Source organism: Salminus brasiliensis, chromosome 17 (assembly GCF_030463535.1).
Source record: "Salminus brasiliensis chromosome 17, fSalBra1.hap2, whole genome shotgun sequence".
NCBI classification, from domain to species: domain Eukaryota; kingdom Metazoa; phylum Chordata; class Actinopteri; order Characiformes; family Bryconidae; genus Salminus; species Salminus brasiliensis.
In genome coordinates, this window is record NC_132894.1 from 17,156,844 (window position 1) to 17,175,302 (window position 18,459).

An 18,459-nucleotide genomic window follows, 5' to 3' on the forward strand; every position below is an offset into this window, starting at 1 on the left:
GTGCTTTAGAATAGAAAACTGTATTTAGCTTGCCATAGTTGCAATAATAAGATAAGACAATCCTTTATTAGTCCCACAGTGGGGAAATTCTCAGTGTCACAGCAGAAAAGGGATAGCAAGACACTCAGACGCAAAAACATACATACATTATCACTATATACACAAAAGAAATAATAGAAGTAAAAAGCAATAACAATATTTACAGATTATTTCAAGGTAATTGCAAATGACTCTTATGAGGGTTTGGTATATGGATGTGACATGCCTTAAAGTTCAAACACTGTTTCTCATTGAAAAGAATATCCAGCATAACTACAATAGAACTGTCTTCAAAAAGCAGAAATGTTCAAGATACCGTTTTTAAACCATGCTATGCTCTGCTGTCCCGCTCTGTGAGCCACAGTGCAGTGAGATAAACTAGCCATTTACAGCTGAGCACGTTGTTATTTTTTTCACAAGCCCACCATAAACAAAAAATCAGTATGTTTAATTCTGAGGCAAAATAAAAGGGTTTTTAATGAGCTTGTAAAATTGCATCTGAGCATTTGTCCTCTACCAAAGTCACATACTTAATATGTAGACCTCAAAGAATGAAATGCCAGGAGTTACTCAGCAGTGCGTTAAAAAAATAGCACAGCACAAATGCAAACTAAAATATGTAGCAGTTGGTCTGTACTATGCACGGTATTCATACATATATATTTAGTTATACAGCTAAAAGGAAAACCACCAGAGTTTAGTACTTAAACAGTACTGGACAATCTGAAGTCAGAAATATTCTGTATGCAGAAACTTAGAGATAATACTGGACAGATTCACCAAACTAAGTGTTCTAGAAATTTAGACTTGTTTAGCAATTATTTCCCTTTGGACGGGCAGAAGCAAGTATTTAACCATGTATGTAGGTCAATTCTGTATTCATGAGTAAAGCTGAATATTGAGTTTTGTTCATTTTCATTACGGGTATCCATAATTCCCACATGCAGTAGACCAAAATAAAATAGAAGAAAAGCATCTCATCATTTACAATTGCCCCATTCAGCTTCTACAGTTCCCCCATTTTCCATCATATCTACAGATGAATTCACCATTCATCTCTCCCGACAGATGTCCGCTGTTTTTAATCATGCCGTTGCTTACAACCAAAAGGAGGAAGTCTAAATGTCAACCCTAAAATAGCACAGAAGATAAAACACAGAAATTCAGTTTTTCCAATGGTGTTTTTTTTTATTCGCTTTAAAGAAATAGTGTCATTTTTCAACAATTTGGATTCATAAAACATTTATATTTAAAATTATTTAAAAAACGCAATCTTTTCCACATATCACACTAAAGTTCAATGCTCTTTTATAATAAAAATCAATATATTATTTAATATATATATATATGAATACACTGCACTGTTTTGTTATATACTCTCTAATGAATGTACAAAAACCAGTTGCTTAGTGGTTCCTGAATGTATCCAGTCGTGTTTGTATTAGTACATGACTGGTTACATTCTTGGAAAGCATGAGAAAGCTCCTGAGATAAGCTGTAGCATGTGAGATGCCATATTGCAGCCACTCAGTATTGCTATTGTTCACTGTACTGTGTGTCTTCAGGTAATCACACTGCTAAACTCTAACAGTGGATTATCCACCTAATGGCCCAGATTCAAAACTGTTCTGCACAACAGATGCCACCAACATACTAAACATTTGCTTGAAATGACCACAGCCCACTTAACACTTGATTAACACTTCATTGTTCATTGTTGCCAGATGAATGAATTAATACATGCTTTTTGCTTCAAAAATGCCAAACGCAAGCTTATTTGTGGACCTCTTACAACTGATTAAAACGATTTAACCTGCAAGTAATATAAAATATGATCACAAAGCAATATTTTTTTAATTTTGGTGCAGTTTGGTTTTGAGGATACACTAATAGAATGTGAACACCTCAATCCTTATATCAGATATTACAGATTGTTCTTTAACTAGAGTCAAGCTCTCTACTGAAAAAAAAAATCAAGCATCTTTATTATACGTTCTATTTTTGTATAGAATTCTGATTCACATCATCAATGTTCTAACTAATATCCTACAGCGCATCCATCGGCCCTTGGATCTGATCCAGCCCACAGTACCCTCTGTTCCACCTTTGTTTTTTCTCTGTTTGGGTCCCACCATGTTCCTACACTAATGACTTGCCCCCGACCAAACAGTGCCCGCTTGTGCCCTTGTATTGGCCAGTTCACCACATGGCCACGGCCTCTCAGCTCTTCAGCCACTTCTGGCTTCACCCCCTCCTCCAAATAAAGCTGCCATTGCCGTGCTGCACAGAGAGTTTAAGACATGACAATTACTAAAACAATTCCTCGAGAAAACCAAAAAATCCCTTAGGTGTAATCAGCCGTGGCTAGAGTGTGTATCAGTGTATCAGTATTTTACAACATGTAATTTAGCTAATGTGAGTAGTTCACATCCGCTTCCGGATATAGCAATACAATTCTTAGTGGCATTAGTGATAATAATGTTAGATGTTAATATTAATTTGTTCAACATTTTTGTACTATTTGTACTTAGCTGTGGAAAAATGCCTTTCTACCTATAGAAACATTGTAAAATGTAAAATGCGTATGCATTATCACAGTTCTGAGAATTTCTCCATACAGTACATAATATTATAACGTTTTTATATGATCAAATATTTGTAATTTGTAGGAAAGGTCAGTCAAAAACTAGCATACAACTTCACACTATTATAAGAATTAATAGTTAGAATAGAAACAGTGGTGGACTAACACCCACAGATTATACCTATATGCAAATGTGTTATAGTATACATAAATTATATGCAGAATTTTGAAGTATAGAACAACACACATGACTCCTAATATAAACAAACACCCATTATTTGTCAAGTATGGATATATTTCCTAATTACCAATGAATAAAGTCTTGTGTTTCAGGGAAGACCTTCAACATACATTAACTTTCAATGTGGTACAAGACACATTAAAATGACAACACTAAAAGCTCAGTATCTGGAAGCTGAAATTCTTCCTTAACTGTTAAACTTACCAGCCTGGACAAACTGCACAAACACACGTGGGGCATCAAGTGCAACCTGAGGACCCATTCCAAATTCCAACATATTAAGCAATACCTGAAAAGGGAATATTCATATTATCTTATCTTCTAAGCACAGATTGTTATATAATTCAATAATCGTTTTAGCACACAATCTACTTGTACAGCTGCCCAAATGTTACACTGGCAAGTCATCCTTAATTATTTTTTATGGTACATCATCGATTGCCCCACCCATTCTCCATTAAACTTCTTTTCTGGCCGTTTTTTCCTTTTACTGACGTTGCTATCGAATTATTCACCATATCTATAAACCTAGCTGAATTCATGATGACAGCACCACTCCCAGCTTTCTGGATCCTGTTAGAATAGGATGGTCCAAGTCTAGAAGCATTCAGAACAGAAAGTGGTTCTGCTACATTCCTGAATAGAGCTGGCTATCAGGTCAGAGTTGCGGCAAGTTCTGGAAATTGTCATTGGATCCCATTGAATCGCATTGACACAGCAAGGACAGGAATAAAAAAAAAAAGTTTAATGTACAGAGACTACCGTACAGGAGCTATAGGCCTGAGGGGGGAAAGCCCAGCATAAAACACTGCCTCAGGAGTTAGAAATGTTTGAAAGAGACATGACCACTGAAGACACCACTGATGGTGATGAGAATCCTGTAATTGCTACAACTCCAGAGAAAAAATGCAAAGAAAAAAAAAACAATGTCGTCAATAATAACAGCGGAAGTATTATATCTAGCTCACTTGTTCCCTTTTTTCTTGCCTTATCAAAACAGAGAAGTTGTAGCAGGAAGTCAAAAATAACACTGCTGAAGTGAACAGATGCATTAACATAAAATTACAGCTGAGCAAAAGCTTTACTGAAAAAGTAACTAATGAAGCCTAAGTTAACCTAAAAATAGAAGAAATAATAAAGCTTGCTTACTCGTACAGTCTTTCTGGAAAAAGGTGAGTGAGTAAAAGTAAAACATATTGGTAGAATTTGTTTTTTTGGAGGGGAATTCGAATTTTAAAAGTAAGGGCTTTCCCATGGAGTAAGGTAGGAATGCATTTGACATGTTGCTCACACAGAGTCTCAGAGTCACAGAGAAAAATGTAAAGGCACTGGAAAAAGTTTAAAAGACTGGGAGAGATGGTATAAAAGGAGAAGTGTACCACTTGGTCTGTAAAATTCAAGGAGAACCTTAACTATACAAATGAACCAATTTGAAAGAACCATCAATTGTAAAGCGATTTAACAGAACCTACATTAATGTACTAACCCTAACTGGTCTCTCTCTGCTAAGTTGCTGTTATTAGTAATTAATCACCCAATACATACACATATATATATATACACACACACACACACAATATATATATATATAAACAACTGCTCAAATAATGCAAAGACATTATTGTAATAATTATAATGTAAAGATGTTATTATTTAAATGTAAACAACACAGGATTAATATTTGAACTTTGAGAGCATTCAGAAATCACCATGGTGAAATAACCCTGACTGCCAATCACAGCTTTCATGTCTTGGCAGGCTCTCCACTAGTCTGCAAATTCAGATAACTCAACTCAACTCAACTTGATAAAATCCATGTAGAGATGCAAATTTAAGAAAAAAAAAGTGGTCCATGTGTGTGTGTGTGTGTGTGTGTGTGCAGCTTTTAACAGATGATTTAACTGTTGTATTCTGGATTTGCTGATATTTTGTAAAAAAAAAAACGTTTTCCCTCAACCCATGCAATATTGCCAATGCCACTTATTACCATCACCAAAGCAAGAATATGGGTCATATGGTGATTTTGATTTGCCTCATCAGCATGCAAGCAGGTCTCTCATAGAGTTTCCTTGATCATCCAATCCATTTTCTCTGAACAGCCAAGTCTTAATCTGCACTGTTATAAACCATATGCTGAAAACACCTGGCTGTCTTCTTGTAGACTTTCCCTGTTTAGTGGGCTTAGATTACTTTATTTTTCAGACCTTCAAAAAGGTGCTTAGAGGAGCCTATGTTTGATGAGTGCAAGTATGAGGTTTAAAGCGGCAGAAAACATCTTTAGGCTTGGAAATCTGATGCAGCTGACAGTTCCTAATTAGAACTAGTGACATGCTCGTCCCTGATTTAGTAATAAAGGTCTGAGATCTTGTCAGACGAATCAGAGCCTGTGCACATCTTATGGTGCCTAAACAGTTGAACATGACACATTGGAGATTTTTAAAAATCGAATTGTTAATTTATAGCGTATTGTTGACAGAATGCAAAAGGCGTACCCGAGAGGTGTGGAAATGAGACACAGGCAATCGAGCAAGTGATGTCAAAGCTTCCACCCAAATCGTAAATGACAAAGCGCATTACAAACTCCATTACAACTCATCACCAGGCTGCTGGATTATGGAGAGAATTGATAGATAGACTGCCTAGTTGATAGTATATGTCATATATATGATATGTCCTAATCTCTTTATTAAACTGAATCAATTACATATTAATTGTCAACCTAAACTCTTAGGTGTGTCCCAAAAATGACTAAGACACTTCCTAATCATCCTACAAGTTTTGTAGAATGCCTGAATGTGTTTAGCAAGGCAGCCTACCTGCACATGGCCTTGAGGCTGCATAAAGCCTCCCATTACCCCATAGGAACAAAGAAGGTTGCCTGAAGAGGCCTCAGTCAGCATAGCTGGGATTATAGTGTGATAGGGCCTTTTCTCTGGGCCTATACAGTTCACATGCCTGGGGTCCAGAGAGAAGTTAGCACCTCTGTTCTATAAGGTAAAGAAAGAAAGACAAACATGCACTTTACAATGGACTATAAATGATACTATGAGGTAAAGAACCTCACTGTTGTTTTTTGCTGAACTAATGTTTCTCTATATAAAAATTACTCATTTACAATGACAAATTATTGGTGGAACACATGGTACACTTCATATCAATATTGTTTTACATTATACATTGCACAAAACAGACCACACTGCATCAGTCAGTCTCAAGTCTCAAGTCTACGAGCACATTTAAGACCCACTTGAAGGGAAAAGCCACAGTTTCGGGGGACAAGACCGGTGCCAAATCCCATGTAGTTGCTATTGACAAAGGAGCAGGCATTCCCCTGCCTGTCCACCACAGTGAAATACACCGTGTCACTTCCTGTAGGAATCCCATGCTCACAATCACTTCTGGCCCTGAGGTGAGAGAGAACAGAACCAAGGACAATTCAGGGACATTTGCGAGTGCCAAGTTCTTAATCAGGAAAAAAAAAGCCAGTCTACAACAAGGATTACTGTCAGCAACTGTTTCTAGCCAGTCTAATACCTAGAACTGTTGTTTGTTAACATGGTTGAGAAATCGGTGATTCTGAAATTTCACTAAAAAACACTATGAGAACCCTAATATTATCCCTACTATACCCTAATATATCCATTACTTTTTTCTTTTTTTTTCATTGCATTTTCTCACAACTTGAAATGACCGGCAGTTCAGAGTATGTGACCTGGCAGTTATCTCATTTAGTGCATGAGTTGTAAGTACAAGCCTTAGTCTAAACACCCACATTAGTGTGTGTTTGGATGTTCAATGGCCAACCGAGAGTCTAAAGTCTGCTGGTTATGACACCCTCTCTCTCTCGGCATCCTATTCCAGCGTCATGGCAGGGCGACAGAAAGGGAGGGAGAGATTGGAGGGGAGGGGACGTGTAAACAATGTTATCTAAAGCAAGCACAGTGCCTGGCTCTGGCTGGTACCAGAGAATGAGAAAGAGAGAGAGAGAGAGAGAGAGAGAAAGAGAGAGAGAGAGAGAGAGAGAGAGAGAGAGAGAGAGAGAGAGAGAGGGGAAAAAAGACTGTCTCTTGTTCTAGTCGTACTTGTCCATTAGAATGAACTGGCCCCGCTGTTGTGCATACTCCTTGGACAAAAGCCCCTCTACAGACACTTCCACTCGGTCAGGGTCAGTGATGAAGTGCATCGTATCAGTCATGCTTAGTTTTAGTGCCTCAACCAGAACATGCAGGTAGTCTGCACTGTTGTGACCCAGATCTGTGCACAAAATAACATTCAGGTCATTTATTGTCAAGAGCATGTACATAAAAAAATAATGTAATGTTATTAAATGTTTGTAAGATTTGATTTAATAAATAGCACTGCTCATTCGACTTTGTGTTATTAAGTGGATATAGAAATGTAAATGCATTGTCCAGATATGCCTAGCTTTGAACAAATCTGATTTTTTGAGAAAGCTACAAAAATATGTTTTCAGTCTATATTTACACTATAAGGGACACTCTATGGGCTATGAAACGAGAGCACATTTTGTGTATATCTAGACAAATCTGGACAATTATATTCACATTTACTTTTGAAAATTAAGAAAATATCCATATTTTGTACCTTTGATGCGGACATTTTCGAGGATATTAAGGGCAATGAGAGCTGTTATTCCCTGACTGTTTGGAGGAACCTCCCACAGCCGTACAGTCTGCAGGTATAAGAAAAGAAGGCCATTATTCAACATCACTATGCTTTGCTTGCTGTTTGGCATTTGTGCAACTGGCAACTAAGTGTGGTAATAAAAGGGATGTGCCGCAGAAGGAGAAATGTCCAGTCTGAACAGATCTCTCTCTTTGCCTCTCTCTCTCTCTCTCACCTACTTTATAATCAGTGTAAATTGGTGTGATTTCGGCAGTGACATGATTCTTCAGGTCATCCAAGCTCATCACACCACCATTTTCTTTCACAACGTCAACCACGGCCTCTGCAATCCTGCCTTCATAAAACCCTGCTCTGCCTCGCAGGGCAAGCTCCTAAACACACACAAATGTATACGCTATTTAATACCACAAAAATACAAAAAAAAACACAAATATATATATATATATATATACCATTAAGAATAAAAAAAGGCTGTTTCCTACACAATAATATACAACAATGTAGAAACTTCTTATGACATTTGACAAGCATGTGCCATTTAAAAAAATTAATGACTATATGTTAATCACTAAACATAAACAGATAATTTGTCGATAACTCTACAAATCTCTGAAAGTTGTTTGACTAAAAGCGGCAATATTTCTAAATGTTCACGAGTAATAGTATAGTAATAATATTGTGTGAGCTGAATATCATGGTGTAGCTTATTCTGGAATAATCAGCACTGATTCCTAGTATTAATAATGAATTATTAGTTTAGTTTTTAGAATTTAGAATTTATTAGTTTATAAGTTCAAAGGCAAAAGCATTTAGCTCAATCAAAATGTCAGTAGAGTTCACTTTTTATGAAATTGATTTTTTTCTAACAATGAATTCATATATTTTATTCTGGACTATGCTATTACAGACAAAAAAGGATACCCTGGTGTGTTTTTAAACCGTTCTTTGTCTATCTGTGCACAGTACCCATCTGTGATATAATCTTAGGAGGGGTTGCATTCTTCTGAACATGCGTCTCCATGGTGGACATTGAACATGTTCTCTGATAAGTGGAAATTAATAACTTCTAGAACTCTACAACTCTACAACTCCCAGCGCACCTGTGTATAGCCATATTTAAAAGAGCACAGTAAGCATAGTAGAAGAGATGTGCTCTGCACTTATTTTCTCAGTTCACTTGTAGTGTAAACCTGCCCCATATTATCTTTAGCATGTCTTTAAACTAAGCTTGATTAGTAAGGTTAAATAAACAGAGATAACAGTGTAAATCAGTGTGGTTAAGCTTTGTGGTTGCAGCTATTAGCAACAATAACAAAAGCATGTTGTACTTTTTAAAGAAATTATTATTTTCAACAATTCAACAAATTATTCTTATTCTATATAAATTGTATCTAAGTGCAGATTGTAGGCTTTTAATCAGCGTCACATTTCTGTCCTAAATCTGATTAAAACGTATAACCGTTTTGTAGAAAGAAAAACTATCCCTAACATTTTTAATAACTAGCAACATATTCAAGTCTGCAATAAATACACAATGAATTAAAATATCTTGGATATAAGTATAGCATAAAAATAACAATAATAACAACATCTACAGGGTTTTTACCATTTTGAACAAATGAATTGTGAAAATGTACAGGTACAATGCAGGTAACATTTAGGTATGACATAGTCTTATGCAAATGTTTTGGCATTCTTGGCCAAGTCACACTTTTTTTTTCATCAAAGTTAATCATCAGTGTGGGCACCTTCAGATAGTCCATGGCAGAATTCAGGTATATTTTGAATTATTATCATGTAGTAAAAGCTATCCACCTTCTAACTTCAGCTAGTCAACAGATAGATTGACATTTGCATCCAGGTATTGTGCAGAATCAAGTTTTTTCCGCTACCCATGCAGTACTGCCAAAGCCACTGGTAGTAACACAAAAGCTTCACAGTTGGCAAGGTTTTTTTTTTTTTGTAGTCAAAGAGTTGTATTTTGACTTCCTCAGTCCACAGTTTCCAAAACTCGTCTGTCTAGAAACGTTTTGTGACAATGTAGCCGGCAAGGATTCTTCCATAAAGACTTGTGCAAGTAACACTGCACAGTGGAACAATGCAACACCCTTTTGACCATGGCAAAACTTGCATGCCGTTTCTTGGCAGTCATATAGGGGTTTTGATTTACCTGACTTATCACCAAACAAGCAGTTTTCTCAGAGTTTTCTTGGTCTTCATCTTGACCATGACAGTTTCTGAACTACAATTTCATAATAACATTCGGCACTGCTGAAACTGCAAGCTGAAAAATATGCCATGCCTTTCGGGTATTAATTACTTATGTTTTTATATATTTTAACAGTTGCTTGGAAAACCCTATATCTTGAACTAAAAACTAAGCTTCTGCATCTCTTAGGGTCGGCAAACTTTTGCAAATGCCACACTGATGATGTCATTTAGAATAACTATAAAAGAAACACTTTGCTGAAAATATTGTGTGTAATGTTAATGATTATGATACGATAATAATTACAGAGAGTTTTTCCTATCAATCAAAATTGACAAAAATGTAGCTAAGGGAGCCCAAATATTTGCATAAGACTGTATTTTGATAAGTGATTATGTTGCAATATTGTATCTCTAAATTTGAACAGGAAAAGTCTGCAAACCTGGAAGGTGCGTGCAAGGCTGGGATTGGTCATGACCTGCCCATGTTTGGGTGGCCTGTTGTTAATGAGTAAATCTCCACCTAGGTCTCTCCCAGCAGCCTTCAGGGTTTCAGTACCCATGGCCCAGTGGTGCGCTGTGATTTCAGCCACAGGAAACCCCTTCTCAGCCAGATCTATAGCTGGCTGCAGTAGATCAGCTAAAGACAGCTTCCAATTTTACGGGTACAACCACAAAGTAACATGCAATTATGAACACTTTCAGGCTGAATTATCTGAAACATCATTTAAACACAGCTAATATCTACAAACAGAGAGTGCTGACAGGTTCAAGTACACAGTGGATACGTGCAAACAGGAATTGTGGGAAAAGTGAGCAGTACTCAAACCAGAAGTGGAGGAAACGCAGTGACAGAAACTGTCCCAGAGAGGAAGACATGGAAACCCCGACTCTGAACACTTAGCAGTCCTTGGAATGCAGCCAAACATTTGCTGTTATGAAAATGTCTAAAAATACAACTAAGGGTGTGGGGGCATTTGTTGCAGCCACTGCAAGCTGTATTAAAAAAAAAACTATGTAGCAACTGACTGTACTGTGACATACAACTGTGACATACAAGCACTATGGTAAGGCAGCATGTGATGTATGGCTATCCTATTACAGCACCATACTATAATGGGGTGTAGCAATATTTCAGATTAATAAAGATTGATTAATATATAAATAAAGATTAATATTGTGGGTGGAGTACCGTTTTACTTCCAAACAACGCCACAGTGTCACACCAACATGCCGCAGCTCCAGGTACAGTGACATTGTGTGCATGGAATATAGGAGGTGGGTTACTCTGACTGAAACCACACTTTTCCATCAGATCCAGAGTTAGGGCGTTGGGGCTTCGACCACTGGCACACACAAAACAGGCCACAAATGAAGAAATAAGAACAGAGGAACTCTGACCACTATAACTCTTTTCACAAATCTTTGCATGACACACTTTTTTCTTTTGTCTTTTTCTCACCTTCCATTAAGTCCTCGCACCTGTCTGGAAACAGCGTCATAAAACAGGCAAAAAGCGTCTCCACCGAGGCCAGTGCTCATAGGTTCCGTCACATTCAGGGCAGCTGCTACAGCCACAGCAGCATCTGCAGCATTGCCACCTCTCTTCAGGATGTCTGTGATAGAAGATCAGCAGGTTATTAAGGTATTTGGCAGACCAGAGCAATCCTTGAGACTGTAGCTCTCAGCAAATCGAATGGTTGGAGGTTGTCCAGAACTTCTTCTGTAAGGGTATAGCTATCCTCTAAACACAGGCCTACAATGTACAGTGTATAAAGTTTATGTCAAAACATAAACATTGCATTTGTTGTTGAAATTTTTGTATTTCTCATTTCTGAAGAGCAAATCTGAAGAGCTGGCTGGACTGGTCCCCAGTCAGCAAGTGGATTTGTTACTTTCCACATAATTATTCATTAGTTAAACCAAATGTTGGAGGATTATCATAAATAAAACTAGACTCCCATGACGAGACCTTTGGAAATGTTTTAATGAACACTGTGACATCCAACCCAGTTTCTGTATCAATGTTATTTGTATTTATTCTAACTCTTAGAACTGTTTTACCATGTAAATAAACATTTACTGCCCCGGTCAGGAAGGACACCCATATGGTCACCCTCAGCTGAGAGGAAATTTGTCAGAAACAACCCAAGAACCACCAAGGTGAGCGAGTTCTACATCACCATGGACTGACAGGCGGTCATCCAAGAAATAAGAACCTGCTCCAAAATCAACATCTTCAAGCTCGACTAAAGTTCACAGCTGACCACATGAAGGAGGAAAGTATCACGGTCAGATACAACAAAGACTGAGCTGTTCAGCCACAGTGATCAGAGCTATGTTCGACGTAGTAAAGGTGAGGAATTCAACCTTAGGAACACTGTAGCAATGTTTTAGCATTGCAGCGGTTGCATTATGCTATGGGGTGTTTTGCTGCCAGAGGAACTGGATGGAATAATATATATAATAAATACTGTTTATTTTTATTTACAGTGGTGCTTGAAAGTTAGTGAATTCAGAATTTTCTATGAATCTGCATAAATGTGAACCAAAATGTCAACAGATTTTCACACCAGTCCTAAAAGAAATGAGACGGAGAACCAGGCCGAACAAATGAGACAACAATATAAGACTAGGTCATTTATTTATTGAGGAAAATTATCCTATATTACACATCTGTTCGTAGCAACAGAGTGTGAACCTTTAGGATTAGCAGATAATTTAAAATTACAGTCAAGTGTTGTTTAATCAGTGTGATGACAATGAGGTGCGAGTAGGCAGAAGAAGAACTGTTGATGCTCATTGGGCTGGAATAGGTTACAAAACCATGTCTAAAGAGTTTGGACTTTACCTGTCCACAGTCAGACAGATTGCGTACAAATGAAAACTCAAGATTTTTATTACCCTCTTCAGGAGTGGTCGACCAACAAAGATCACGCCAGGAGCAATGCCTTGTAAATAGTCTGCGAGGCCACAAAGGAACCCAAGGTAAGTTCTAAGCCTCTTAAGGCCTTTCTCACATTGGCTACATGGTAATGTTCATGAGTCCACCATCAGGAGACCGCAGAACAACAATGGTGTGTATGGCAGGGTTGCAAGGCGAAAACCGCTGCTCTCCAAAAAGAACACTGCCCGTCTGCGGTTTACTAAAGATCCCATGGACAAGCCAGAAGGCTATTGGAATAACGTTTTGTGGACAAATGAGACCAAAATAGCATTTCAGCACAGCAACTTCATCCCACCAGTGATACACAGTGGCGGTAGCATCATGGTTCGGGCCTGTTTTGCTGCATGCTGCAAATGTCAGGACATCTGTTCATGAGCTGAATCTCAAGAGAACGTAAATCATGCAGCAGGACAGTGAAGCTAAGAACACAAGGTGAGAAGAAGGTTAAAGAAGAGTAAAGCTAATGTGTGGGAATGGCCAAGTCCTGACCTTAGTCCAATAGAAATACTGTAGAAGGACCTGAAGCAAGCAGTTCAGGGGAGGAAAGCCACCAACATAGAGTTCAACAGAGTTGAAGCTGTTAAGTTGCAGTTATTTCTGCACAAGGGGGTCACACCAGGTCTAATATTTTGGCTCATTTGTTTGATTGTGAAAGGTTTGGGTCTAAAGGGTTCACAAACATTCAATCTTGCACCACTGTAGTAAGGAGGTCTACCTCGAAATTCTCTAGCATAACCTCAAACCATCAGCTCGATGGCTGAATCTTGGACACAATTGGGTCAGGACAATCAGGACAATGACCCTCAAAAACAAACAAATATGTGGACTGGCCTTAAAAGTTGGGTCCATGCCAGGAAACAAACAAATTCCACTGAACTTCACCAAATATCCAGTTCCGCCAGCAAGCATGTTGATGGCTACCAAAAAGCCATGATAGAGACATTTAACTAAATATTAAGAGTGCTGAGTACATTTTAACCCTGTTTGTATAATACTAAGCCTCTGTTGATTAAAACAAGTCTGTCATACTTTTTCAGGGTGAATCTGGAGCAATTGCTGTTCATATTCACAGATGGCACAGCTAACATGCTCATATGGGGCTCACATGGGTGCAACGTGGGCTAGGTGGGTTTCAGGTGGCCATGGACTCTATGTTGGACACCTAGGCCCCATATACAGTGTACAACCCAGATGGGGCACATGTTTAACCCCTCCTGGTCCCATCACGGACATCCATGTGTGGGACCAACGTAGAACCCGAGGACAAACCACTCTGGTTCCCAGTTGAGATACCTATACCTATACCTATACCTAAATATGAAAATGCACATTTGAATGGTATCAGTATATTAACTATACGCGTGTTACATTATACCCAGTGCACCTATATAGTATGGTAGATGTACCTAATAGCATAACCAATGTGTGTATAATAAACGTCCAACTGGGTGTATGATCAACGTAGACTAGATGTGTCGAGCTCACCCAATCCAATGTTAGAGGCTAGAGGCTGACTGGAGGCAACACAGCCATTCAGGCAGACGACTGGTGATCGTCGAGCACAGAACATCAGGCTGTCTTGCATTTCTTTCCTTTACAATAACAAAAATCAATGTATTATTCATTATACTGTATTATATACAACAGAGCACTGTTCCAATATTTTACAACAACCAGTACATTGATTTTAACTACTTTTGGATGCATTTTGGCTGCTACTGTTCGCCGAGTAGAATCGATTAATCGATGTAATCGGTGTTGTTTACAATACAGGTGCTTCATAATATCCGGTGTAGAAGTCTTTTAATAGCTACACCTGGCTGGCGGACGTAAAAAACGCTGCCATTTACGATGTATGTGCTACACAGTAACCTTTAAAAAAAAAGTTAAATCGATGTCCTCGGTTTGCGATTCATTAGGAGTCGCTAAAGCAAACGGCAGCGAGCCTCACGGGCTCTTTACTGACATGCATGTTAATGTTATACTGACTAATATCAGAACAGTGTTGAACAGGATTAGCCTGATCTTACCGTGCACTCATTTCAGTTCCTGCTAAGTACAAAGTCAAGAGTACAAAAAATGAACGTGACTGCTGAACTTCAACACGGTTATGAAGCTTATATGAGGTAAAAAAAAATATTTTTCCGTATTTACGTAAATCGGCAGAAACACACCCCCACACACAACGACAGGTCACATTACTTTTAGACTGTAAAAAGTTAATAAATAAAAAAAATATGGGTGTTATGAACGTAGACTTGAGGCGCCGTCCAATCGCCCTAGTAGTTCCCTACGAAGTGGACTTCATAAGGTATTCGGCCATCTTAAGTGTGCTTCCAAACTACAGGGAGTAAAACGTTCCGTTTGAAGGGAGCGTCATTCTGCGTAGGGAGTAGGGAACAACGGTAAAGTTCAGCCATTAGGGGATGAGTGAGTGAGTGAACGAGTGAGTGAATGAGCGTAAGAGAGGGAGAAAGAGGGCGAGAGATTTTTTTTTAATTATAATAATTACAATATATAATAAATTCCATATAATCAGTATTTAAATGCATATTAAATATCGCCAGCATTCATACAGCTAAAAAAAAAAAGACAATCTAGAACCTGTGTCAAGTTGAACAGCCACTATGAAAAAATTGGCCTCTGAGAATTATATGCTGGCTCCAAACCTCTCACCCCACTCTCAAAAAAAGAGAGGGTGTGCCAGACAACCTTCAAGCTGGGAATAGAATCACTACAGTCAAGCAAAGCGGAGCTGCCGCTGTGAGGGCAGGGACAGGCCGTGGTAGAACATTAACAGACAGGTCGTTGTCATAGAGCAACAAATGTTGTAAATGTAACATAGAAGTGGTGACATCATACGCAAAGGTATATATATAGTCACACAAGCATACATCTTACCTCAGCACAGCAGGTACCAGAAGCTGCAACAGGCCCTGGGATAGTAGAACTACACTGGGACCATCTTGGACTGTCATTGTTTTACTTGTTTAATAAGGGAAAAAAAAAACAGACATGTGCTCAGGGAGTTTTGCTAAGTGCTTGGGGATCACCCTCATTCCTCTGGCTATTCTTTGCGTCCTTTGCAACATCCTGCTCTTCTTCCCTGGAGGTAAACCTGCCTCAAACAATGACAACATTACAGACGAGGTCTGGTACTTTGGTGGCATTTTGGGCTCTGGTGTACTGGTGAGTAAACGGATGATAGTGATTTTCTGTAAAGTCATGTTGGTTTGTATGTGAAGGGTGGAAATTCATGCATTGGTATTTTAATAGATGGCAAATAATACACTTCTATGAAGAAATAAATAATTAAATGACATTGTTGACGCCTTGGAGAGACTGGAAGTGTGAAGTAGAATTGCTTTGAAATAAATGTTGTAAAATGATTTGATATTGACATTTCATTTATTTATTTTAAAGATGATTTTTCCAGCGCTGGTCTTTCTGGGCCTGAAGAACAATGACTGCTGTGGCTGCTGTGGCAATGAGAGCTGTGGAAAACGATTTGCGGTGAGGACTCTCTGTCCCTATCTCTCCCTGACGCACCCAGCTCCCATCACGCACATGCACCAAGTTATCCCTATGTATCAAACCTATGAACTAGCTGTTCACATACAATTATTAATTTTTAAAGTTTTTCTAATTTGATTTAATATGATTTCAAAACATATTTGTCTGTAAAATACTGTTAAACAGAAAATTATTTTGGTGTATACTTTAAAATAGCTTGAGCCCACAAGGTTTACACTAGTTCTCCTCTCTTTGCTGGCTCAGTAAACAATTCTAAGGCAATCAACTGTCCTACACTGCCAAATTTGCAATTATTTGGCAATAATAAATCGCCATTGGAAGTTTTAGTCCTGATATAACGGGGAGATAACTGACACTGTTGTTAATCTCTCTCTCCTTAGATGTTCTTTTCCATTATCTTTGCTGGAGTTGGGCTTCTGGGAGCTGGTTACTCCTTCATTGTGTCAGCGGTTGCTATCAATCATGGACCCAAGTGTGTAACGGCTATCTCAAATGGCACATATGTCTACCCATTCGTTGAGGGGTAGGTATTTAAAAATGTTCAAACTGCTTTGATAAGCACTGAAGCAACATACAGGACAGATTTATCTGAAACATGTAGAAGTATACATCTGTAAAAACACCATTCATTTCTATAACATCATTAAATAGATCAACTTCCGCTTCCAGCTCAGACATCTATTAATAAAGTCTCCTTTAGTTTACTGCTGTTGACTTTGTATTCCAGTAAAACCATATTTCTTAATGTTATACGCGTATGTATATATATATATATATATATTTTTTTTTTTTTTTAATGATTTCTAAGGAGGCTCTGTAAATCGCCTCTGCTTTGTCCCTCTCTCAGGAACTACCTGTCAAACCAGTCGATGTGGGAACAGTGCATTAAGCCTTCAGGAATTGTGACCTGGCACTTGACGCTCTTCTCCATGCTGCTGATTATGGGCCTGGTGCAGGTGGTGCTGTGTGGGTTCCAGGTCATCAATGGCCTGATTGGAACAATCTGCGGGGACTGCTGTGGATGCTGCGGGGTACGATGAAGCCCACACACACCGACCATACCAAGCAGTCACTACATTATAGTGAGCTGATGCTTAAAGTCTCCCGTCCAGTGTAACTCCGGAAAGGCCGTTAGATTCAATCATTAACAATCAAGCTCAGAGGTATCCACGTATTAAAAAGCGTCAGGGTGTTAATTAGTGTTAATTATGTCTAAATAACGTCATTTTTTCTTATCTTTTATCCCACAGGGAGGAGATTAAACCCTTCTGAAGGAGTGACGAGTTTTACCATCAGAAGAATTCATTCATAGAAATTATTCATTATTCATTTTCCTCCTAAATATCTCTATTTATACTGATGCCCAGTCTGTCATCTCCTACTGTACAGGTTTTACAGTGCACACACTGTCTCCTCTCCATCAACGTGCATCTTTTGCTTGATGGCAAGGCTTATGAAAGCAAAAGAAAAGTGTCATATTTATTTGTCCTATTTACTATGACCACATTTATGTTTTCCTTGCTTTTTTTTCCTTTGTTTGTCAGAATAAAGAGACCTAATATGTGAATATGCATAATATAATATAGGCTGTGTTTTTTGTGTTTATTTTTTTTTTACACTGAATTACAGCAATCACTGCAGTAAATTGATGTAATACCATGAGCTTTTGCACGTTTTTCAATAATAAAACAGATTCAAAGTTAAACATAGGAGTTGTCCTCGTTTTTTCATGATTGCATCCTTATCATCAAGAAAAAGAGGAAACCACAGTGACAGGCTGGCAGAACAGGATGTGAAAGTCCCTTTGGGGGATTCCTCAGAGAGCTTGAATATGTGAAAAACAACATCTGGCCAAGTTTGGGAGACTCAACACAAAAACACTTTTAAGAGCATTCAAAAGTATTAGCTGCTTTGGAAAAAATGCTGCGCTAAAATATGAAATGCGCTCTGAGAAGCCTGTGCTTATGCACACTCCCAAGGTCCCAATGATGGAATATTGTGCTTATGTAATTATGTAATGTAACTTTGTTCTATTGTATTCTTTAAACAGAGCATTAGTTAGCTACACTAAGTAAATATTGACTTTTGCCTTGTCCCTTACAGTTGAGCCTTTGTGCTGTGGTTTTATTACTAGATTTATGAGGGCAATGATGTTCCTCTTCGTGACGGAAGGCACACAGGGAGTGCAGCACCTTATAAAGGCACTAGAGGAGACGGTGGGCGAAATGTGTGGTCTTGATTACTTGATTACTTCACTTG

The 18,459-nt window shown here is 38.3% G+C and overlaps 2 protein-coding genes across 2 annotated transcripts; one reads left to right on the forward strand and one right to left on the reverse strand.

The window, feature by feature from the left end:
* On the reverse strand, nt 1-14,935 carry LOC140537816 (glutathione hydrolase-like YwrD proenzyme). The gene is made up of 12 exons (XM_072660074.1): nt 14,697-14,935; nt 14,152-14,258; nt 11,182-11,335; nt 10,912-11,065; nt 10,163-10,369; nt 7,730-7,882; nt 7,470-7,557; nt 6,947-7,118; nt 6,112-6,268; nt 5,681-5,851; nt 3,069-3,153; nt 1-2,319 (listed from the first exon to the last, which is right to left on the reverse strand). Exons 1-12 carry the CDS (start codon nt 14,705-14,707, stop codon nt 2,078-2,080), a joined length of 1,701 nt encoding a protein of 566 aa, XP_072516175.1. The 5' UTR covers nt 14,708-14,935; the 3' UTR covers nt 1-2,077.
* A 541-nt stretch (nt 14,936-15,476) lies between these two features.
* On the forward strand, nt 15,477-17,905 carry tm4sf4 (transmembrane 4 L six family member 4). Its single transcript, XM_072660073.1, has 5 exons — nt 15,477-15,855; nt 16,090-16,179; nt 16,581-16,723; nt 17,048-17,231; nt 17,451-17,905. Exons 1-5 carry the CDS (start codon nt 15,682-15,684, stop codon nt 17,460-17,462), a joined length of 603 nt encoding a protein of 200 aa, XP_072516174.1. The 5' UTR covers nt 15,477-15,681; the 3' UTR covers nt 17,463-17,905.
* Nucleotides 17,906-18,459: the final 554 nt, after the last annotated feature.